This window comes from Nicotiana tabacum, chromosome 12, assembly GCF_000715075.1.
Source record: "Nicotiana tabacum cultivar K326 chromosome 12, ASM71507v2, whole genome shotgun sequence".
Classification (NCBI taxonomy): Eukaryota; Viridiplantae; Streptophyta; class Magnoliopsida; order Solanales; family Solanaceae; genus Nicotiana; species Nicotiana tabacum.
In genome coordinates this window covers 101,030,461-101,055,635 of record NC_134091.1, presented here as the reverse complement: position 1 = coordinate 101,055,635, position 25,175 = coordinate 101,030,461, and the positions used below count along the sequence as shown (strand labels likewise).

Sequence of the window (25,175 nt, the reverse complement as noted above, 5' to 3'; positions counted from 1 at the left end):
CTCCCAACCTCACTTGCAGCACCGCTTCTGCGGAAGAAATCCCGTTTCTGTAGCTTTTCATTAAACTCCTGAGCAGGCGCTTCTGCGGCTCAAACCCTACTTCTACGGGTTCGCTCCTGCGGTCCAAGTGTCGCTCTTGTAGAAGCGCAAGTGCGGATCCCTTCCACTTCTACGACCCCTGGGCCTCCGACCAAAATCCGTATCTACGGAGGCCTTATCACATCTGCGAAAATCGCTCGCACCTACGACCATTGCTCAACAAACATAGGACCCCACCTGCTCCCACAAGACCACTTCTGCGGCTCCGCACCTGTGGCCAAATTCACACAGATGCAGTGGCACCAGAACTCATCACACCAGCACTTACACAAGTCGAATATTCAAACCATTTTCAATCTGATTCACACCCGAGTCCCCCAGGACCCCGCCCAAGCATACCAACCCATCCTAAAATATCATACGGACTTAGTCGAGGCTTCAAATCACATTACATAACACCAAAAACAAGAACCGTGCCCCAATTCAAGCCTATTGAAACTAATGGAATTCCAACTTCTACAATCGATGCCGAAACCTATCAAACCATCTCTAATTGACCTCAAATTTTTCACACAAGTCATATGGCACAATGGACCTATTCCAACTTCTGGAACCGAAATTCTAGCCCAGGAACAACAAAGTCAACTCTCGGTTAAACTTCTCAACTCTCCAAACTTCAACTTTTCCAACTTTCGCCAATTCAAGACAAAACCACCTACAGACATCCAAATCGATATCCGAATATACTCCTAAGTCCAAAATCATCCTATGTAACTATCGGAAGTATCAAAACTCAATTCTGGAGTCGTTTACTCATAAGTCAATGTTCGATCAACTCTTTCTACTTAGGCTTCTAACCTTGGGACTAAGTGTTCCATTTCATTTCGAAACATCCCCGGAACCAAACCAACCACCCCAACAAGTCACATAACAAAAATGAACATAGAATAAGCAATAAATGGGGGAACGGGGCTACAATACTCAAAATGAGGCAGGTTCGTTACAATGATATAGAATGGCGATATCATAGTCCTTAAGCAACTCTAACCACCTCCGTTGCCGCAAGTTGAGATCTTTCTATTTGAACAGATGTTGTTGACTTCGATGGCCGGTAAAGACCTCACAAGGGACAACGTACAAATAGTGCCACCAAATCTTCAAGGCATGAACAATAGCTGCCAATTCCAAGTTGTGGACTGGATAATTCTTCTCATGGGTCTTCAATTGCCGAGATGCGTAGGCAATCACCCTACCATCTTGTGTCAAAAACGTGCCAAGGCCAACATGTGACGCATCACAATACACAGTATAAGACCCCGAACCCATAGGCAACACCAACACTAGGACTGTAGTCAAAGCAGTCTTGAGCTTTTGAAAGTTCGCCTCACACATCTCGGACCATCTGAAAGGAGCACCCTTCTGGGTCAATCTAGTAATAAGTGCAGTAATAGATGCGAAACCCTCTACGAAACAGCGATAATACCAGGCCAAACTAAGGAAACTCTGAATCTCAGTAACTGAAAATGGTCTGGGCCAAATCTGCACTACTTCAATCTTCTTCGGATCTACCTTGATCCCCTCACTCGACACCAGATAACCCAAAAACGCCACCGAGTCAAGCCAGAATTCACACTTTGAAAATTATGCATACAACTTCTTCTCTCTTAAGGTCTAGAGCACGATCCTCAAGTACTGCTCATGATCTTCCCGACTGCGGGAGTATACCAAGATGTCATCAATAAACACAATGACGAATGAATCAAGATAAGGCTAGAATACACTGTTCATCAGGTGCATAAATGTTGATGGGGCGTTGGTCAGCCCAAAAGACATCACAAGGAACTCGATCTGAATCTTTAGCTGATGATAACCTGACCGTAAATCGATCTTTGAGAACACTCTGTCACCCTATAGCTGATCAAATAAGTCATCAATGCATGGCAATGGATACCTAATCTTCACTGTAACGTTGTTCAACTGTCAATAATCAATACACATGCACATAGAACCATCCTTCTTTTTCCCAAACAAGGTCGGGGCACCCCAAGGCGACACACTAGGTCGAATGAAGCCCTTATCAAGCAACTCTTGCAACTACTTCTTTAAACCCTTCAGCTCCGTTGGGGCCATACGATATAGTAGAATACAAATGGGCTGAGTGTCCGGCAACAAGTCAATACCAAAATCGATATCCCTATCAGGCGGCATGCCCGGAAGATCTGCTAGAAATACATCTGAAAATATCTCACCACCGAAACTAACTCAACGGTAGGAGTATCAACACTGACATCTCTCACAAAAGATAAATAAGCATCATACCCCTTCTCAATCATTCGCTAAGTCTTTAGAAATGACACAACCCTATGAGGAACATAATCCAATGCACCCCTCCACTCTAACCGTGGCAAACCCGACATAGCCAAGGTCACTGTCTTGGCATGAAAATCTAGAATAGCATGATAGGGTGACAATCTGTCCATGCCCAAGATAACATCAAAGTCTACCATACTAAGTAACAACATGTCAACTCTAGTCTCAAAACCACCAATAAAAATTAAGAACGACCGATACACACGATCCATAATAATAGAATCTCCCACAAGCGTGGACACATAAATAGGAGGACTCAAAGAATCAAGAGATATATCCAAAGACGGAGCAAAGTAAGATGACACATATGAATAAGTGGATCCTGGATCAAAAACGACTGATGCATCTCTACGGCAAATCAAAACCATACATGTAATGACTGAGTCTAAAGTAATTGCCTCCGTCCTACCCTTAAAAACATAGAATATGGCCTGGCCTCCCCCTCAAGAGTGAACTCTACCCACCCATCCCCCCACCCCTAGCTAGCTGTGCGGGTGGAGCGGCAATTGGGGCAGTAACTATGGCCTGAGAAGTCTGTGGACCTAACTGAATCCGTGGAGCCTGAGTAGTTTGTGGAGAAGCACCCCTCCTGAATCTGGGGTAGTCTCTAACCATATGACGGGTTTCACCACACTCAAAGCAAGCTCTCAGTGGATGTGGCTGTTGGGACTGGCTCGGGCCTGGTCGGCTGGGCTGACCGCTGAAGGCACCCCGTGCAGGAGGTGCACTAGAAAGTAGCTGAGCAAAGTGTGTAACCTGAGATCTCAGAATAATCAGAGCACTACTAGAATCTCAATGTGCTGAGTGAACTGGATGGCTCACATAGCTGCAGCGTGGCCACCACTAAATCCTCTAGTAACTCGAGGCTTTTTGGCCTCCCTGTCCTCTCTCTCATGGCCCCGCATACCCTCCAACCTCCATACAATCTCCACTACCTACTGATATGGGGGTTTTGTCTCCAAATCGCAAGCCATGCTGAACCTAATACCATAGTTGAGCCCCTCGATAAATCGACGGACTCGCTCTCTAACTTTAGAAACCAAGGCAAGTGCATGTCTGTACAAATCACTGAATCTGACTGCATACTCTGACACTATCATAGTACCCTGGCTCAGCTGCTCAAACTCCGCACGCCATGCGTCCCTAAGTGGCTGAGGAACAAACTCTATCAAGAATAGCTCTAAAACCCAAGTCCATGTAACTGAGGCTGCATCGGATGGGCTACCCTCCTCGTACACCCGCCATCATTGATATGCTGCTCCTGATAGCTGGAACGTAGTGAAAGCAACTCTGCTCATCTCCACAATACCCATGGTACAGAGAATACGGTGGCATTCATCTAGAAAACCATGTGCATCCTCTGAAGCTAAACCACTGAAAGTAGGAGGGTGATACCTCTTGAACCTCTCTCAAGTTTAAGAAACTCTTCTTCATATGTTATTTCCCTAACTGCGGGCTGAACCGGAGCAATAGGTTATGCTGGTATAACCTCTAGGACCTGATATACATAGACCCGCAGCTCTGGGGTACGGGCTGCGGGAGTCTGGGCTCCTCCCCCAGCCTGAAATGTGGCTGGTGCAAGTGGAATCAACCCCACCTAAGCTAGAGTACCAAACATGCTCAAGAACTGTACGAGGGTCTCTTGAAGTGCAGGGGTGGCAATAGGCGCCTCGGGTGCCTGCCCCTCAACTGGAGCTACTGGTGGCTCCTCTATCGCAGCTTGGACAGGTTCTCTGGCTACACCATATGCCCCTCCTCGGCCTCTGACCCGGCCCCCGCCTCTCATGGCTCTAGCAGGGGCCACGGGTGTCTGATCGTCGAATCCAGCAGTGTATGTCCTCACCATCTGTGAGAGAAAAGAAAGTCAAAGATTCAGTTTTTGAAGACATCAGATTTGCACGATAAGGAATCAAAAAAGTAAAGTTTTCCTAATAGTTTCATAGCCTCTCGAAGATAAGTATAGACGTCTTTATACCGATCTGCAAGACTCTACTAAACCTGCTTATGACTCGTAATACCTATGAACCTAGATCTATGATACTAACTTGTTACAACCCCAATTTCCCTCCGTAGGATGTCATGATGGCACCTAGTCTCTACGACTATGTAAGCCTAACATTTAATAATACTTGACAGAAATAATCAACAAAATGCTAAAACAAGTCTGATAAACTGATGTAAACTCTTGAAATAAAATCTCAACAAATACCTTCCCAAAATCGGTGGAACTGAGTCATAAGCTCTACAGAGTAAGCTAATATGTCTACTACATCACTGTCTGAATGAAAATACAACAGGAAGTAAAGAAAATAAAGGTGACTTCGAGGCATGCGGACATGGAGCAGGTATACCTTGAAGTCTCCAAGAACAGCAACTCAAATCAACTCTAGCGTCCGGGACGAGCAGACGTACCTAGATCTGCACAAGAGATGTGCAGAAGCATAGTATGGGTATACCACAACGGTACCCAGTAAGTATCAAGCCTAACCTCACTAGAGTAGTGATGAGGCCAGGCCAAGACACCTACTAGGATAAATTAAAAAGCATAAAAACTAAGAACGATAAATAATGGAAGGCAGAGAATAATTGATACGAAATAAGTTAATAGCATGAACTAATACTGGAATTTTAAGCATGGAAATAACATAAAGGAAGCAAGTAAAGAGAACCACAATGAGTGTATCCGGACAACAACCGATACAACAAGGAAGAAACAAAACAATAAGAAGTGTTCCCACCAAAACTCTTTGCAACATGAGATAAGCAACGAGAATCACAACGAGGTACCGCCTCGTGTACAATAAGAATAAAACCGAGGTACCGCCTCGTGTATATATCAAGAATCACAACCGAGGTACCGCCTCATATTCACAATTCATAATTTCAATCACAATCTTTCCTTATACTTCAGTGTGAGCCTTATATTTAAATAAGTTTTAAAAATATTTTCCCCGAAATAGCTATACGCACTTTAACCCACTTATGACATTGTGTGGCTTCACGTAATTCCTTTACAAGCAGCACGCACGTAAGTCCCACCTTATACTGCCACATGCACATTAACCCCAAGCCTTATACCGTCGCATGCGCGTCAATATCACATCACAATAACAACTCGCACCACAAGTGCCCATATATCACAACTTGCCAATAATCAACAATATCAATGTTTCCATAACAATAGCCCATGGCTCCATCACAACGTGTATAAGAATATCAACAGCAACAATGAATGTAAAATGCTCAACAAGGAAGATGTTTCAACAATAATAATTTTACCTCAACGTGATAACGACTTTCACAACTTCAACGCCAATAACTCAACAATGAGAGATAATGTATAACCACGATATTAAATGAGAATAACTCACAATGGAAGAGATAACATGTAACAATGACTTCAAATAATGAAAATCAACAAGGAAAGAGATAACATTAACAATAACTTCAAGTAATGATAATCAACAATGAAAGAGACAACATGTAACAATAATAGAGGCAACAAGTTCAACTAAAGCATGAGAGCAATTTATCAATTAGAATGTAGAACAAGTGTTAACGAAATCATTTAAGGCATGTAAGGATAGACTAATACAAGTAAGAATAGATTGACTATGAGAATTTAGAACATGATACGATAATTCAATTAAAGCATGGAAAGAGTCTAAGTAGCCTAAATCGATCAAATACCACGTACAACCCATGTACCCACTCGTCACCTTGCGTACACGGCTTTCACATAGCACAAATGAATCAATCAATACCAATCCTAAGGGGTAGTTCACCCACACAAAGTTAGGCAAGATACTTACCTCAATTAGGCTAATTCAATCCTCGAAAACAGCTTTTTTCCTGAAATTCGCCTCCACATAGCTAAAATCTAACCAAAACCGACTTAATATCATCAAATAATGCTAGGAAAATCAATTACAATAGAAAAAGCTATGATTTTTACACTTTTCTTAAAACGTTAACAAAAGTCAACCTGGGGCTCGTCTGGTCAAAATTCGGGTCCAATGGTAGATTCCGAATACACATGACCCCACGAGTTCATATATGTGATTAGTTTTAAAATCCGAGTCCAAATCGACTCTCAAACCTCAAATTCTTATTTTTTAAAAACTTGACAAAGTTTCACAAATTTTCACTTTGATTCACATTATTGTGATGTTAAAATCTAAGATATATTGATGAAATATGATTAGAAATAGATTAGAATCACTTACCCAAAGTTTGTAGGTGAAAATACCCTCTCCAAATCGCCTCCTACCGAGTCTAGGGTTTAAAAATGAGAGAATATTTTCAAAAATCCAGTCTTCCAGCCCTTTATACCGCCTGTTGTTGTCGCATTTGCGACAAAAAGATCGCATTTGCAAACCCTGACAAATTCATGCATCATGACATTTGCGATAAAAGGCGAACCTCGCAGCGAACAAATGTTCGCAAGTGCGAACTAAGGCAAAATCCGTCAGACTTCGCAAATAGGAAGCGGAAGTGGCAATTGTGACATCTGAGCTCCCACTGTCAACTTCGCAATTGCGATGCTAGTGATCACAATTGTGATACCTGATCACCAGCAGCACCAGTAGTTCAATTTCAATTTAAAACCTTCTGAAACATGTCTGAAACTCGTCCGAGCCCTCGGGGCTCCAAATTATACCAAATTTTGCAGACAGGTTCTAAATAGAATAACTAACCTATTCCAAGTTCCAAAATCAAATTCCAACTCGATAGCTAAAAGTCAACCTACGGTCAAACTTTTCAACTTCAAATTGCCAAATTTCGGCAAATCAACAGAAATAAACCTAGGAACTTCTAAAATCAATTTCTGGCATATGCCCAAGTCCAAAATTATGATACGACGCTATCGGAGCCATCAAAATACTGTTCTGCGGTCGTTTTTATAAAAATCAAAGTTTGGTCATCATTTCTAATTTAAACTTCTAAGTCAAAAATCAAAGGGTCCAAACTAACCCGAAAGTTTTCCGGAATAAAACTAACCGACTCCGCAAGTCATAAAATTATAAACACACATGTGCGAAGTATAAAAAAGGGTAACGGGATGAAATTATATAAAATGACCGGCTGGGTCATTACAAGTCTCAAATTAATGGGCTTCGTCCCAGGTAAAAATTTAATCGCATGGTCACGGTCATGATTGGGGGCAAACCTTCGGGGTTTTGGAATAGTTCAGTATACTTGCCCATTAATTAGCCACCTCCTGAGGAAGCAATTCTCCTTTTTCTCAAGGCTCATCACAAATATTTTGGACATGAGTTATATTGTCCTTTGGAGAATATCCTAGAAATAACCTTGGTATACACATTAGAGACTTCTCCTTCGTCTGAATAGCTTTATAATTTCACTCACTCGGATTCATATATAAACGAAATACTTAACGGACGACTGTGTAATAAAATTGGTGTCACGGTATCAACCCAATAAATTTCCAACACTATATCACAACCACGAACCTTTAATATTCCAAGATTTAATTTAAAATCAAACTCTTGTATTTTTCGATTTAAATTGCGGCATACCTATCTTAAACTCAGGAAATACTCGTTTTCCACCTTAACTCGTATGGGCCACCCCAATTCTTCTACAAGGGCTAAGATAATTTTCGTAACCTGTGGGTCAACATGCAATAAATTAATATCACCACCTTCTACCCTTTGATCCATCCTATAATCTTAATTTTGAGGGAGATTTGCTTCTACTTAAGATCGCGTTCAAAGTAACCTCAACCTATTCATATGTGTCGGTTTTCTCACCCTCCGGTTTCATTGCCTTTTCATTTGCATCAACTGGTTCTTCAGCCTCCATATTATTGATAGCTCGATCTTTGCAAACATGCCCTGGGTGCCATTGCTCGTGATAATGGTAACACAAACTCTTCTCTCTTATCATCTCAAGAGTCTGTGTTCTTTTGGTTTGGATTCCCGGTGTTCACAACTGTTTGACTTTTTAGCAAAGAATTAGGGGTAGTAGGCTTATGAGTAGGCTGAGTGGGGTAAGCTTTGTGAGAGAGTTATTGGTCCATTTGCTAAAGTGCATTAAAAGAACTTTCATACAATTTTGCATATTTGTAAGCCAAGCAGAGTTCTGGGCCTAGCAAATTGCATAAGAGGCATAATATCTAGCTTAAGCCCCCTAATGAAACATGACACAAGGTGAGGCTATTTTATTAAAATCATAAACATTTAAGTTCATCAAATCGTCTTTGATAACTTTCAACATGGATGACCTGGTCAAGACGATTGAACTCTTTAATAATTTTGTCAAGCATATTATTACCAATATTCTACAATATTAGTACAGAATTTGGCTCAAGAGACACATCCCCCTTGATCCACCAAATAACCATCCAGCTAGTAATCAGCAAAAACTTTTTTAAGTGTATGGCCATATAATCAAGCTTTTTGTCCTCCGTTACTAGGTATAAGTTGAAGAATTTCTCACAATGACATAACCAACTTCGGGGATTGTTGATATCAAATTCTTGAAATATTAACTTGACTTTTGGTAGTTTGGACTGTGAGCTGTTAGAAACATGCCCATCCAATATTTGTGAGGCTTATCCCAAGGGTGTGGATTGAAATGTTTCAAAAGGAATGGAATATGGCTGGCAGGGTTAATTCAAAAGTTAAAAGGTAAGAAATAGGTTGGTTTATTGGGATCATAGAGAATGAACTAATGGATTGGTGAAGCTGGGGTTCATGAACATTGGGTAGATTTGAGGCCAAAGGCTTGTGTTGACATAGGGTGTGAGTTAATATGTGTTAAAAGGAGGTATTGATGATATTGGGTATGAGCTCATCTGAGGAACAAAAAGTTGTGTAGATGTTGGGTACGGGCTCACTATGGAATCAAGGGCTGGGAAGTCCAGGAATAAGTTGAAATGAGAATATATATAGACATGGAGGGTGGTCGAAAGGTTGCAACAAAAGGGTTTAAGAGAGTGCTTGGCGGAATATCAACAGAGGCTCTAGTGTTAGTCGGTAAACAATAAAGTTGTAGGGGTGAAACAGATGAAGCGAGGTTTCGGGTATTATCTCCAACAACAGACTGACCTGCTTCAATTGAGAGTTCACCTTGAGTGCTGCTCTATTTTGGTTAGTCATCACTAATAGCATATCTTCGATGTGTTTGGTGGAGCCTAAAAATTCTACTATTTTTGCTTAAAAGTTCTCTTGCTTATTCTCCAGTTTATCCATACATTTCATAGATTCCCCCATGAACATTTGTAGCTAAACTTTGACTCGCCGCAACCCATCATCTGGAGATGGCTTTTTCTATTTATCCACCAGTTCGAATGCCAGGAGCCGAGGCTCTGATACCAAATTAAAGCGTTCGAGCTACTAAATTGCAAGGGAAGTAAGAACAATAAAGCAAAAGAGAAAATTAAATAAAGAGAAAAGATTTCATATCATCAATATGCGTCTAATTACTATGATTGGGATATAAATATCCACTAGGCTAGCTAAGAAATGTAACGACCTTTCTTAGAAATTGATGGTGCTCGATTCCAGAACCTTATATTAGACAAAAGGACTTTACCTGATGGAAAATAAAGCTAAAGTATGAAAACGGAAATAACAAACTACCATACTAACAGTAATAAAAAGGAAACTTAAGGACTTATATTATTATGGTCTCATCTCTTTAACTTAGTCAACCGAAGCTACTCTACAATATTCGTCGAACCTCGACATTAAGGATATCAACCAAATCGTGACCCTTAATTTATGTGTTCACAAATATGCAATTCTTCCTAACTTGACCATTCACATAAGTCTCAGGATTGGTAATATTCCCCAATTTCACCATGGACTCCGCGCATTGCTCGAAGAATGCAATTGGATTTGCAGCATATCCCTCAACAAGTTTTTTTGTTTGAAATCCAAGGAAACTTGAATGGAGTTCTTGGTCTGAATTGATGAGTCCTTCTCCTCTAAGCAAAACATGGTAATAAGAATTGTCAAATAAATTGGGCGTCACATAGTCCATGGCTGTTTCATTGTTGTCTGATTCAGTTCCAATAGGAGGACATACTGATTTCAAGTTGCTAAGGTATGTCCGAGAAATTGGATTCAATGAAGTAGTCATTGAGAAATCTCCATATATTCTCTTCTTGAAATTCACACAGCGAGCCTTCCCAATTGTGTGGGCACCTTCCATTTTTAGCAAGCCAAGAACAAGATCTCGTGTAAGTTTCCAAAGTATAGTCGATCCCAAACTCGGAATAAATAAGGAGTATTGCGGTATTGTTAATTCATAGTAAGAAGTATTGTTAACACCAATTAATTAGAAGGTATTGTTGATTCATAAAAAGTTGTTACCACCCCAATTGTATCTATTTTGTTTTTGGCCCTTGAATATGAACTAGTTGAAACTTGAAAGCGAAAAATCTGACTTGGAAAGTTGTCAATTTTTCAAATTCATGGTGTTTAGAGCTTTTTTTCTTTTTATTTTTCATCTGACTTTTTCTTTTGGTAGTTGTCTTTTTGTCTCTTGTACTCTTTTCTTTTCTTTTTTTTTCTATTTCGCCCTTGTGTGAATTTTTTGACTCGTGATAATTGATTTCCCCAATAAATTGTCTAATTATTAAAAAATAAATGTTTTAACTCCACCAGTGTAAATTTATAGACTATTTGAAACCTAAATAAGAAAGTAGGGTAAGCTACGTAGACGGTCAACGCAATCTTTTTAATCACTTATGATGAATTCTTTAGTCAACCCTAGTTAATTTAAGATCGATGGGGTTCGAGTTGATCGATTGTTTGATTAGAAATTTTTTTTGAAGTAAATAAGTGTAATTTCTTGCTACAACATTCATGATTAGTTGAGGCGGCTATATCTGGCCTTGATGCAAGAAACTGTAGAAGTAGAACAATTCATAAGATGATCAATAATAGTACAATACTTACCAGAAAGAGCAACCATATCAGTAACAGAAAGGCCCTGAGATATAAACTTAGAAATAATAGAAATAAGCCCTTCATCAGCTGTTGGAAGATTTGTATCAGTTATCCTGCACTTCTTGAGTCTTTTCTACCTAATGGAACATCCCAATATGGTCCACCAACCTGCGACCAACATACACATTATTTATTCACCACTTAAGCTTAGTCCTAGTGACAAGAGTGGGTTGCTCTAGTGGTAAGCATCATCCACTTCCAACCAAGAGGTTATGAGTTCGAATCACCCCAAGAGCAAGATGGAGAGTTCTTCGAGGGAGGGAGCCGAGGGTCTATCGGAAACAGCCACTCTACCTCAGGGTAGAGGTAAGGTCTACGTACACACTATCCTCCCCAGACTCCACTAGTGAGATTATACTGGGTTGTTGTTGTTGTTAAGCTTAGTCCTATAATAATCCTAAACAAATATAACTTCTATACATAGAGAGTATTTCGTATTTTTGCACCATCTGATTAAGTTAACCTACAATCAGTGACGGAACCTGAATTTTCATTAAGGGGTGTCAAAATATATAAAAGTAAATATACCAAAAAGTTAAGGGGAGTCGATACATAATATATATACATATAAAATTTTCTTTTACCTACCTACATAATTTATTTTTTCCGCGAAGGGGTGTCGTTTGACACCTCTTCCTTCCTATAAGGTGGCTCCGCCACTGCCTACAACAGCGACAAGTAATATTTATAACAAAACCTGATACATTAATATATTATTGGCAGTTAAATTGCACTGACAGTAAAATGCTTAAAATAGTGACTAAACGATTCCTTGTGAAGTCACCGTATCATCCACCAATACCGAGCCGTCGCAACCCTGAAAAATAAAAATTAAGCTCTCTTTTTTTCCAGCAACTTCAACTGGTATTTGTAATTACAAGCAGAAATAAAACTGTTTTACCAAAGAAATTAGCACAGTTGGAAATGTCGATTATTACTCCCTCCAGTTTCAAAACTTATTTATTTCGGTATTTGTGGGGGAAAAAATGACGATTTAAATGAGTTTAAGTTTTATGTATTGACGAAATAAAAAATAATTACACAATCAGCTAACTACAAGGATGTCCCTTGATAAATATCACTAATTGGTAATTGGTAAAAATAGCAAGTTACCTGGCATTATAGATTAAAATTCGTTGATAGTGTAAAAACTTATTACTTCCTCCGTTTATTTTTACTTGTCCACTATTAACTTTGCACAGCTCTTAAGAAATAATAAATAAAGTGAATAAATTTATCATGATACTCATATTAATTGGTGTATAGTCTTAATGAATTTGAAAAATAATTGGGAATGAGTAATTAATGCCAAGGGCAAAACAGGAAAAATAAATTATTTTTCTCTTGATATGCGAAAAGTGACAAGTAAAAATGAAAACTTATTTTTAGAATACTTGACAACTAAAAGCGAACGGAGGGAGTACATAGTAAGAGTGTGTAACTTAAATAATTTAGAAAAACAAGAAGCATTTATTGAATTTTTTCCCCCAAATTTACTGTTACTGCTATAATTAATTGAATGTTAATTAAGTGAGACATTTAAGAGCGATAAAAGACAGTTAGATAAATACTCTTATGATTAAGTATAGTAAATATTTTTAGGGGTGTGCAAAATCCTTAAAAACGGATAATATGGACTGGATATAGCATCTTTTTACCTGAACAAAGCAGTCATGGAAATGTAATCTCAAAATCAAAGCAGCATTACGAGGATCAGAAAGACAGGCACATTCCATTTCTTTCCTCACAATTTCAAGCACAAAAGGACAAGTTGATTTGTAGTAATCCGAATTAAGTGTGGATCACTAATTCTAAGCAATCTGCTACTCCTTCCGTTCACTTTTACTTGGCACGTTTTGACTTTTTACGCCCCTTAAAAAATAATAAATGAAGTGCATAATTTACCATGATACTTATATTAATTGATGCATATTTTATTGAATTTGAGAAAAGGATTTGAAATGAGTAACAAATATTGTGGGTATAACATGAAAAAAAATTGTCTTCTCTTAATATGCGTAAAGTGACAAGTAAAAATGAAAATTTATTTTTAATATGTATTCCAAGTAAAAGTGAACGGATGGAGTAATAAAGAATATGCCAGGTACCAAAACCACGCATTCCAATTTCAGAATTCTCGAGTTAATAGAATAATTAGAAGCCATTTCTTTTAGCTAATTTCTTGCTTTGCTAGTGCTTTCTGAGGCTAGTTTGTCGTAAAGAAAAAGATTAAAAAACAAAGATGATTAAGACTGTGAGTTATATAGTAGAGAAGACAGAAGTTATTATCTTAAGAATTTGGAGAATTGGACGTCATTTTCCTAGTCACATGTCTGGTTAATTCCTATGTGATTTTAGTATAACTTGTAAGAATGCAAGTCGTCAAGAGAAGATGTAACTAATATTTGAGTGGTTGGGAATGTCTCAAACCAAAATTTCCAAATTAAATGAAATTTAAATCAAAGGCTTGTTGTGGCTTTTCCTGAAAGAGTTTTATACGCATAGTTTTGGCAAGCGACCAAACCCATTGTCTTTTCTAATAACAAGCCAATGTTTGATCCCTTCAACTTTTGCTGAGAATTCATTTACGAATGTTAAACTTTTTAATAAAGACCAAATATGGAAATAAAAAATTTCTTGGACTAGGGGATGCACTTTTAGGGAATTTCTTTGGTTACTTTTAATTTTCTTATTATTTTTTCAATGAGAAACTTTTTTTAGTTTGATCTGTCACAATCTAAGGTTTGAGACTAACCCGTCGCCATCCCGACACCCAAACTTTTTCCATTCCCCCGGTGCAAAGGGCAGACTTAGGACATGTGCTCTAGTGTTTAACTGAAATCCGTACTTCTCTCTCTCTATATATATATATATATATATATATATATATATATATATATATATATATATATATATATATATATATATATAATGAGTTCAATGCTAAATATCTTATATTTTAAATTCGCTTTGCCCAAAGGAAGGCTCTCCAATATGGTTCATGTGGGATCCCACGTCTGAAGTGTGTCTTGAAAGGTGTTCTAATGATGCTTCAATATTGTAAGTACTAATTAATTAATGTTACTTCTTAGTTTTTCTTGGGCTAATTGACTAGGAAATGAAAACATCTTATTAAGGATATTATAGTTCCCAACTCCTTTAATAACATTTAAGTTATTTATTTGATGATTCAATCCCTATAACAAGATGAGATAATCAATCACTTAACATAGGGTGTTTGAACAAAAAAAAAAATATTTTCCTGATCTGGTTTGTGTTGGTAAAAAGATATATATATTTAATCTGTTTTAATTGTTTCTTTCTTGGGTTCTAGTTTGTACCATCTAATTCAATATTTTTGGCTAAATGACTCGCTTGTCCTGATTCGAAGCTAAAAGACTTCCAACTCTGTTATTTGGCATGTGAGCTTGATCAACTTAGATATTGCAATTTCTTCAAGGGTAATAAAAGATCAATTAACACGTTATTCTTTATGGGTTTCCTTTACGGACAAGAATACTTGTTTTCCTCACAATTTGCCAGATTTTCATTCTCTAGAAATTATGAGAAAGATCATTTAGTCATACAGTCAAAATCTTGAATCATAAGATAAAAATTAATTATTCCCAAAATCCATCGATGCACCAAAAATTTTGTGGGTTGGAGAATGTAGATATTTGTTTGACTCTGAATATGAAATTTAAGATTCAACATTTGATTTGTGTATTATATTAGAAAAGAAACTATTAAAAGTAATAATTGAACAATTATCTTATGTTGGACAATATTTATTGGGAAAGATGGTTGATAAAAAGAAGAAAATGAATCAAAGAAATATGAAAACTCAGAAGGCTTTGATGCGGAAAATTATAGCTTTCTTTAGAGAACTATTTGCCCTCATCCAAAGTTTGCTAAAAGGTTGAGAATTTTGCAACTAGAAAAATTTAAGTATTCCCTAAAATTGTCATTCTGAGTTTAAGAATTCAATATTTTAAATCTAAAGTAATTTACTGTAATATCTGGGAGAGTGCCATTTGCTTTGGCTACAGGATGCATAAAAGGTCATCTTACAATTGATTAGGTCAAAATGAGAACTAGCCTCCTCCCCAATCTGCTCGTAGAAGTGAATCCAAAATTTAAAGTTATTGAGTTCTGAATGAGAAATGCTCTCTTTATATGTATACATTCTTTTTTTTTCTTTTTCATGTATACACAATCTGAGCTGAAAGTAATGAGTTAAGTTGAACCCCGAAAACATGTCCTACATGTGTCTCTAGTCTCCTCGGAGATTATGGACGGGAGATTGAGTTGGCTCAAGATATGAAATGGTTTCATTTTGTTTTCTTCTGTTTCCTCATGTATTAATTTCATTCAACGCTTCTCTGTACCCGTGCTTGTAGGAAAATCCAAGTATCCATTAGAAAATGCGAGGTGTGGTGGAAGAATGCAAGTATTCTGTGAAATAACCGAGGTGCACAAAAGTTGATCGAAAAAATAACATTTTCAAATAAAATTAATATAAATGACGAAAATGGGAATTGCACATCCAAATTTAGCTAAAATCATTAAGAACAAAATTTGACATCTTCATGGATAACTGGAAACTACTGTCGAAAGTCAATATGAAATCAGGTAGAAAAAACTTTACAAAATACAAGTTAAATAACAAATATATGGTATGTGGACTATACAGAAACAAGAGCGGATTTCTTAAATGAGTGAATGATGATTCTGTTTTAGATACAGCAGGAACTTCTTTAATATTTTTTTTCCAGCAGGGAGGAACATGAATAATTTATGTGAGCCTATTCTGTAGGTAAAGAAGCTTGAATAAAAACACATAAATGCAGATGACTATTCTTTACATTATCGTCTTTCCATTAGCATCCAAATCTATGAAGATCTATCAAGTACCTTCACAGAGGAGATAAAAAACTTCTTGCATGGTCAATGTTCATGGCCATCTTCCTCTTCAGAATCTGCATAAAATAGAACATGATGAACGACCAATAAGATATTAAATTTAAAACAGGAGCTATAACATATGGAAGCAAATATAGCTATACATTAGAAGCTATATGACGCTATTGACAAAATCCAAGTTATCGTATGTCAATTAACACAGTGATAGAGAGCGTCTTAGATCACATCGTATATGTTTCAACAATTTAAACCAAGTAATTTCTCTAATGTGAGCAGATTAATATGCTAAAGCACATTTATCAACATGGTTAGGATTAATTGATTAATTTAGTTAACAAACAAAGGATTCAGCTCTGGTTGCCATGACGGAAACCATTCAAACAGAAGTCAGTAAGATTGTCAATCCTTTTTTCCCCTCCAAAGAGAAACTTGGTGATTGAAGCGTGCAATAATCACAATCGTATTCCATAACAACCTTATGGGTGGCATTGAACTTAGATAAGTAGTAACTGTTTCTATCCCTTAAAGAGCAATGGAGTGAATACATTAGGAAAAGGCATTACTCTACACAGGCAATTTTATCATACAAGCTGTAAAATTAGACTTCAAACATATGATGCTTCATTTCATAACAACTGAAATTGCCACCATAGATGTCATATCAAGATGTTAGACAAGATAAGCATGTCGCTTTTTTAGCTTACCAGATCTAACATCCTCACTTAGTTGGCCCCTAGACTGGATTTGTTTAACAAGCATCCGGTATATCAACACCCACCAATATATATGAAGAACCAGCAAGCAGTATAGAAGTGAATTGAATACGTAGTAGTAGATCGGTCCTTCAACTTTGTGCTTCTCCTTATCCAAGGTCTGGATAACTTCGTAACTGTGTAGAGAAAACAAAAACAAGAAAAATAAAAAAGGATTTCCAAAAAATTCTCATAAACAACTTTTTCTCGTAAGTGAAGTCTCCAAAAAGAATAATAAAGGCTACAATGCAATCGTTAAGAGAGAGGACTTCCATTAGGAAAACAAAATGCCTGTTAATTCTCAGCATAATTCGCTCAACAACACCCACATGACAAGGACATGGAAAGTGAATTAGAGAAAATAGTTGATGTATAGAAGCAAACACAAGTATCTTTACTGGAGCTATTTGTTTCTTATCAACAAGACAATGTACATTTTAACTTTATTCTATGAGGACTACATGACACTGTGCTTCTAGACAGTGAAAGAAGGTTGATGAAGAAATGAAGGATATGATACGCAGCAAAGCAGTATTTCAATAACCATTCTGGATCCACCAAAGACTAGACCAATCCTAGGTCAAACTTCCCAACAATTATTAGCGAAAAGTATATTTTCATTTACGATCAGTTTTGTCCCCTTTCACCTACTGAATGCCTTACTGTTATCATCAAATACTCACCTTGTACTCCAAAGAACCCAGAAAGGGAAGTATGTGAGGCGAAGTACAATCCAAGACAAAGCAAAAAGGACAAATGAAAAACTGGCAAGACCTTCAGCACCACTGTATTTGGACATTTTCCCTATTTCCAGGAATATATCACTGGCATCATGAAGCGCTAAAACAACTGAGCCAACTCTTGCAAACCTGCACAAAGGTGAAAAAAGCTAATAGAACTCCAGGCTCATTGTTACCTCTAGGGAATTGCAATAAGTCTTAAATTACTTAGGTTGCACTTTCTAATTGAATTATTCAACTAAGGCATGCTACAGGTTCCTGGGAAGTTCCTACAGCTTAGATAACATCACTAAATTGTTGTCGAAAGAATTATTTAAACTTTAGTCATCAAGGTAAAGGAAAGTCAACTTTACTTGATTGAAAAAGTTGTTAGTTCAAAAGAGCTATCAACCTCTCTCAGATTTTTATGCGAAAGTAGTTGGTCAAGAAATGCAATGTCTTAAGCTCACCTCCACAAAAACACACCTGAAAATATAGGACAAGACAATAAGAACTGCTGTAGCAACATGATGACTCATTGAAACCCCAAAGTCCGATCGTCTTGTTTCCCAGAATATAAGTGCAAATATCGAATATGCATAAAATCCACCGGCATACATATAATGTGCCTTTAGCTTTGACCTAAATTTACACAAGACAGTCACTCAAATAATCAGTTAGCGTGAACAAAAAAGATGCAATCAAAGCATGGAAATCGAATTAGCCAATAGCGCATGAAAATCTTATGATATATCATAATAAATGACAACAACTAATAGATTTTGTAAAGCAAAGAATCACAATTGTTTCCCTGAAAACCGTAGGAATTTCTTACCTGTCACAAAATCAGTAAACTTTTGACAAATAATTTCTTAAGAAATCACAACTCCAACTACCCATCTCTCCACCTCACAAAAGAAAAAGATACACGAACCAGTTAAAAGCTCAACAGAACAGAAACATCTTACTTATATTTCTGCTCGGGCCAGACCTGATCTCCAGGCCCTACCCAATAGTATCTGGTTGATTTCAACCAAGGCTCGTTATAGGTCACTGAAAGTGCGAAAACTTCTGCTGATAGAAAATACATACATTTCCATGCTGATTCTTTGAATTTCCGTAACCTTTTTCTCCGTCTATCTGTCTCATTTTCCAGCACCAACTTTCTTTTTCCAAATATTAATCTTCTAGCCACTTTCTGCAACATGTACAACCATTCTATATTAAGGAAATTATCATCAAAGAAGTGTAAGACAGTGTAGGAATACAGACTTAGAGTAACAAATGAATTCTTGTGCAGCAGGGTGGACTCAGATTATTCTGCATATCCTTTACTTAAAACTTAAGCATGAAGGCCACCATGTTACATTTTCGCACGGTTATGAGTTCAATCATATTTTAGTAGTCAAACTCTTTAGGAATTTTAGAATATGAACATGATACATAAAGAATTTCCAGAGTTAGGCCCTTTTTCTCATGAACATATTTGCCTCTGTTTCAACCAAAATCTATAGTCCTTCAGTCACTGTAAGGTGTCATCAAACAAGTTGGAATCGGCTATATGACACTTATAAGTATAGATGCTCTACATTCTCTACTGATATACATATCTCTAAACAAACTATAACATCAGACCTAATGTAAGAATTATTAGAAAAGAGAAAAGAAAAGAAATAAGCCAAAAACCGAGTGCTTACATCAAATCAAAGAAGGAAAAATGTGTTTTCCTTAACCCACATTTATCACTTTACTTCAATTTTTAACTTCTAATGTTAAATAGTTTGGTTTGGTGTAAACACTATAAGCGCATAAGTTTTTACTTGAGGTGACCTCGGTCAAATGTCCAATGACGAACATAGAAATCGAGTAAGTTAAATTTCAGATCCAACCACTCCAGAATCACCACAACAAACAAAATCCGTAAAAGAATTACTAAATATGTTGAGAAAAAGGACATGTATAGCATATTTGGCCAAAAAAAAGTACTTTTAGATATTACTTAGCATTTTGTGTTTGACTAATAAACTTGAAAAACACTTTTGCCAATATTAGAGCGGTAATTTGTGCTTGTCTTCCAAAGGCGTTTTCAGATAAAAAACTACTTAAAATAGCTTCTGCTACTGCTCAAAAGCAAGCAATATTTTTTTTGCCTAAAAGCTTGCCAAACACATCAACTCTAAAAAATCATTTTTTTCAAAATAAATAAGTGCTTTTAGGTTCCTAGGTGCTATTAGGATCAAGAAACCTCTTTTTAATTTCCAAACTTCATTTGTACACGACTAACCCAGAACATTCAAAGAAATTACTATCAAGGAGAAAAATGACAACTTTGAAAGAAGTACATACCTCAAATAAGAATTTATCGAGAAAATATCTGACAGTGGGAAAGAAAAGGGCAAACAAAGGAAGCACAATGAAATCTTCATATTGTGGGTAGGATTCTTCTTCCCAATCAATAAAATTCTCCATTGCCTGAATTTTAAAAAAGATGCAATGTTTACATGAGAATATGTGTATTTGTGTATGTGAGAAGAGAACATATATGTACCTGTGTTTCAACTGTGGTACAGGTACTGTAGCCGCCAGTTTGCAGATATGCCCACGTTGGCTTTGAATTTTGTCGCCTAACTTAAAAATGGCTTCCTACTAGTCAAAGAATTCTTTTGGTTTAGGCTTATAATAATCAATAGCTTATTTTTCTTTTTGGCCGTTTTAAAAAGAATATTATAACTTTCTAAATTTGCAAAAAGAAATTTACTTAAACTTCCCTTTCATCCAAAAGTGACAAAAAAATTATACCGATACAAATATTATGAAATATTTAAAAATATAAGTCCAGAAGTTTTATAGGAATAACACATAAATATTGAACCAGATGCAGTTAGTATTTTTTATAAAACGTCTAAATTATGAGTTGCAAAAATTATCATTTGTTTCTAAAAAATTCATGAGAAAAGTCTTATAACACATGTCTAAATTATGAGTCACAAAAATTATCTTTTGTTTCTTAAATTTTCAAATTCAATCAAATCAAACTATGTCATAGGGATTGAAACGGATGGAGTTAGCATTTCTTGTATATGACTTAGGACAGAAATAAGAGACAAATTTAATTAATTCATACGAGTAAGAATTGATAACACCACTCTAGTACAACTCAAATAAACAATAAAGAAACCATAGTGTAGGCTTAAGTCAAAGATGATTGAATATGCAAGGAATCGAGATATCATTAGTCGAGGTAGATTCTAACTAATCCAAGTGGCCAGATTGACGAATATCAGTGATTAAGACGCTGTGGATATTGGTTGACGAATATTAGTGATTAAGACATTGTAAATTGGTTTGTTTAACAAAGTGGTCGCTTTTACGCCGTCCACCTATTCGAATATTTTGACACTTCTTAGTTAATTAGGTTCAAAACATCCTCAAATTAATATGTAGTATTCTAGCTGGTTTTAAAGCGTTGAAGAAAGATAGGACATTCTAAAGATAGTTGTTGAGGAAGCTATCTGATTTCTAAGTTTGTGCAAAGTCGATGACTATCAAACAAGGGCAACATGAATTTGGGGAGATCAAATAATTTTTTGATCTAAATCATGTATTTGTTTGGGAAAAGTTCATTTAATATATAAAAATTATAAATTTAGAATTCAATAATTCAAAAAGACTAAGATTCAGATCTAATGTACGTGATCTTGTACAATCAAGTTTTAAAGAGAAAACTGTAGATGATGAGAAAAGATAAAAAAAAAATATTAGAACAAAAATAGGGCATCTCTCGGGTGGTTGCTCCTATTATTATTATTATTGATGGAACTTGAAAACCATGTTCAAGAAAGTATTCGTTCCCTTTGTGCAAACTGCAAAATAAGTATAGAACATCACGTATGCTGTAATTTACATCAGACTCGAAAAGAACATGCAAATAGTTTGTTATAACTTCAGTTGTGAGAAGTTAAATTTCCTTTTTCTTACATTTATTACAACCTATTTGGTTGCGTGTCATTTTCACCAAACCTAGCCATCATAATCAGATTCCAAAATGTAGACTTACTCAACAACATTCAAATTGGTTACTCGGATAATATAAATCAGATTGTGTATAATGATAGACAACTAAATGATTTCATCAAGATTCTAATTCATCAACTTGATATTTTCAAAGTATGTTAGGTGCGCTTGCAAATTTAATTCATTCCATCTTACGGAATAACTGCACGATTGAATTGCATGGTGTGTTGGGTTAAAATATCTAAGATACTTTTAAGGGAGGTTATCATAATTACCTATGAATTCTGAAAATATTCCATAATCTACAACTTGTAATAGAATAACATATTCTACAACAAATGTATAAAACTTATACTCTAAAAAGGTAACTTTCCTAATAAAGGAGAATTCTACTTTGAAACATATCCCATAATTAGCTCATAATAATTCTTCAATTTATTAACTATTGATTATTTCTATAAATATATTAGGTTACCATTATAACACTATCTCATACACACTACATCCTCCATAAAAATAGGAACTCCATAAAAATACGTTGCATAATTTCGGATGAAAGTTTTTCTCCATTCTGTCATCCTTTCATCATCTATACAGTTTTAATAATACAAATATTATATGTTAGTATACAATATACAAAACATTATATATATATATATATATATATATATATATATATATATATATATATATATATAGAGCTATAGTATATATTGTATATTATATATAAGAATAAGAAAACCCATACAGTATATATAGTACACAATAATATACAGTATATATAACTATACAATATACAAATATTAATTAACACTTTGCTAAAATACATAGAACAATTTTAATATAGTCTACCTTTATATTATAATAAAGTGTATACAATAAATAAGTATTATACAATATCCTACAAACAATATATAATATTGTGGGGAGAAGACAAGTTGGGTGATAAGAATGATTCCAACAATTAGAAACGCGCAGAAGTTTCAGAATTTAACGCAAGAGAGACTTGTGACATATTATTTTGATGAGAGAGAAAATATGGTAATTTTAAATTTAATGTAATGATATACTTTAATTGGTATTTTCTATTTTTAAGGTTCAACAAATGAGTTTTAAGAGAGAGATATTAGGGGAAAAAAATTAAATATAATTTAATTAAAAAGGTATGATTTTAAAATAAGTTGTATTATATGTAATTTTCAAGAAGTGGCGGTAAGTTATTTAAATAAGTCTGAAAAAGATTGCATTCTATGTAAATTCCTCTACTTTTAACATATCGTCCGCTTTGGGCCAATCCCGCATGATTTTTCCCAAAATGCCTTACACCATTAAAAGTATCTAACTTCTTATAAGTAGCTTGTTTTTCTTTTCTACTTTTCATGTGGGACTTTATTCACAGACTCCCAACAATCTCCCCCTTGAACTAAGTTCCACATGATTCATCACCGTTTATGGACTAATTTAGAGATTAATTATGTGTCACCCACATGATCCGAGCATTTACGGTCACCGAAACCCAAGGAGAGGTTGTGTATGCGTCTTTGAAGCTATGGGTAAAGGTAGTGAACCGGCCCATAGACGGGCAAAGGCACTAAGTCAGGACATACGCCATCACTTCGCCATCTTCGTATTCGTCTAACCAAACTATTGGCTCTGATACCAATTGTTGGGCTAAAACGGCCCAAAAGTACATTTGGGAAATAACAAGCACAAGCAATGTGCACGATGAGGTAGCATCGAAATAATACCCTAGTCAAACTTTTTCAATCTATTTGAACCAAGAGAAGACAAACAAATTCAAGCACAAATATATACATACAACAAGTGTATCAACCACCACAAATATGACAAGGTAAAAATAATCAAACACACGAGACACCAATATTTACGTGAAAACCTCTGCAATGTGAAGAGTAAAAATTACGGGACCAAAGGCCCTCAAAGCTCCACTAAATCAATCAACAAGAGTTATAAAAGTTCTCTAAATTAGCCACAAAGCAAGTTACAGGCCTCCAAATCCAATCTCCACCGTTAAACTCCAAATCCAAGTCCAATTTACCACAAATGAGAGAAATCACTACAAAAATGAGTTACTATTCACGCCTCCCAAATCAACGTTACAGGCCTCCAAATCCAATCTCCATCGTTAAACTCCAAGAACCAGATGTTGAGAACTCTCAGTTAAAATTTGAGCATGATCCAACGATTAACGAGTCAAAGAGTGCTAATTGAAGCAGACTGCCTGAGCAGAAATGTTCTGGAGCAAAAGAACACTCTTTTCTCTCACTAGGCTTCAAAAAATGGTTGCCCCCTTATGTTTTCTCTCTTGTTATGTTTCTAACCTAAAATAGGTCAAATTTATATGTCTTGATATTAGTGGACTGTAGATCAATGTAACACTCCTCAAATCTGTAGAAGTTTCAAAACTCGCTAAATATATAATTTAAATTATTTTTATCTTAAATTATACTTCTTTTATGGATTTAAACCCTTGTGATTGATTTTTGAGTTACTTCTCTATTTGTAAATAATTGGATATACAATTAGGTAAAATATTAATAATTTTAATATTATTAACTATTAAAAGTAGGTATAATTAAACACTAGTAAAAAATAAAAGAAAAAAAAAACAAAAAAAACAAAAAAAACAAAAGGGAAACAAGAAAAGAGAGCACGTGAAAGGCCTTGGCCCATAAAGAGCCGTGGAAGGCAAAAGTATTAAAAAAGGGTTTATACAAAGAAACAGAACAAGTGTCTGTTCACGCACGAAACACAAAATTGTGAAATAGAGCCTTGCTGCTCAGTACTCGCGCAGGCAACGGGATATTTAGGTTTATTTACAAATCATTTATTCTTGAACTCAGGTATACAAAATTTCCTATTGTCAATTATCCTACAGTAGTAACCAGTAAGAATTGAATAGTTAATTCTCTTCCTTCTCTGTATCAACAGTAAATTTCATGTTTAGGTGAGAAACTTTAAAATTGATTAAAATGCACTGGTTGTTGTAGAATCGATTGTTTGACTGGTGTCAATTGGACTGGGGCCTACGTATTGGCTCGAGAAGTTTTGAGGTGAGTTGATATAACCCTTTACTAAAGTGGTTTAACTCACAAAATTACGCATACAATGTGTTTGATGAATTGCTTAAAAGAGTTTATATGTACTTAATTGGAGCGAGTGAGTACTTATTAACTTAGAATTGTTCTAGCTAAAGTTTAGATGATTTATTATGATATATGTGCATAAATTTTCAAATTTTTGTGTTATTCTTATATGCCATTTTCATGTTGAAAATTCATGAAGGAGCATGAATCTTTAGATATACGTTTGAATATTTATTTCATTCTTATACCATGCTTTACATTTAAGGATGC

The 25,175-nt window shown here is 35.9% G+C and overlaps 1 protein-coding gene and 1 pseudogene across 2 annotated transcripts; both read right to left on the bottom strand.

The window, feature by feature from the left end:
• Nucleotides 1-10,092: 10,092 nt before the first annotated feature.
• LOC107759144 (peroxidase 11-like) lies at nucleotides 10,093-13,126 on the bottom strand (annotated as a pseudogene).
• A 2,237-nt stretch (nucleotides 13,127-15,363) lies between these two features.
• On the bottom strand, nucleotides 15,364-20,444 carry LOC107759145 (ASC1-like protein). 2 transcript variants are annotated; one of them, XM_075226743.1, is made up of 7 exons: nucleotides 20,131-20,318; nucleotides 18,753-18,982; nucleotides 18,271-18,426; nucleotides 17,749-17,934; nucleotides 17,018-17,202; nucleotides 16,305-16,369; nucleotides 15,364-15,845 (listed from the first exon to the last, which is right to left on the bottom strand). In XM_075226743.1, exons 1-6 carry the CDS (start codon nucleotides 20,251-20,253, stop codon nucleotides 16,338-16,340), a joined length of 912 nt encoding a protein of 303 aa, XP_075082844.1. In that variant the 5' UTR covers nucleotides 20,254-20,318; the 3' UTR covers nucleotides 15,364-15,845; nucleotides 16,305-16,337. The 2 variants fall into 2 exon arrangements, with proteins under 2 accessions (XP_075082844.1, XP_016432503.1); XM_016577017.2 differs by lacking the exon at nucleotides 15,364-15,845 and adding an exon at nucleotides 20,333-20,444 and having other exon boundaries at nucleotides 16,072-16,369; nucleotides 20,131-20,256.
• Nucleotides 20,445-25,175: the final 4,731 nt, after the last annotated feature.

Bases quoted from the DNA above. Each gene is read 5' to 3' on its own strand.
- LOC107759145 (XM_016577017.2), bottom strand. From the start codon at position 20,253: ATGGAGAATTTTATTGATTGGGAAGAAGAATCCTACCCACAATATGAA. The intron at 18,983-20,130 runs GTATGTACTTCT...TACATGTTGCAG, and splicing joins TCGATAAATTCTTATTTGAG to AAAGTGGCTAGAAGATTAAT. The intron at 17,203-17,748 runs GTGAGTATTTGA...TTCTCTACACAG, and splicing joins TGGGTTCTTTGGAGTACAAG to TTACGAAGTTATCCAGACCT.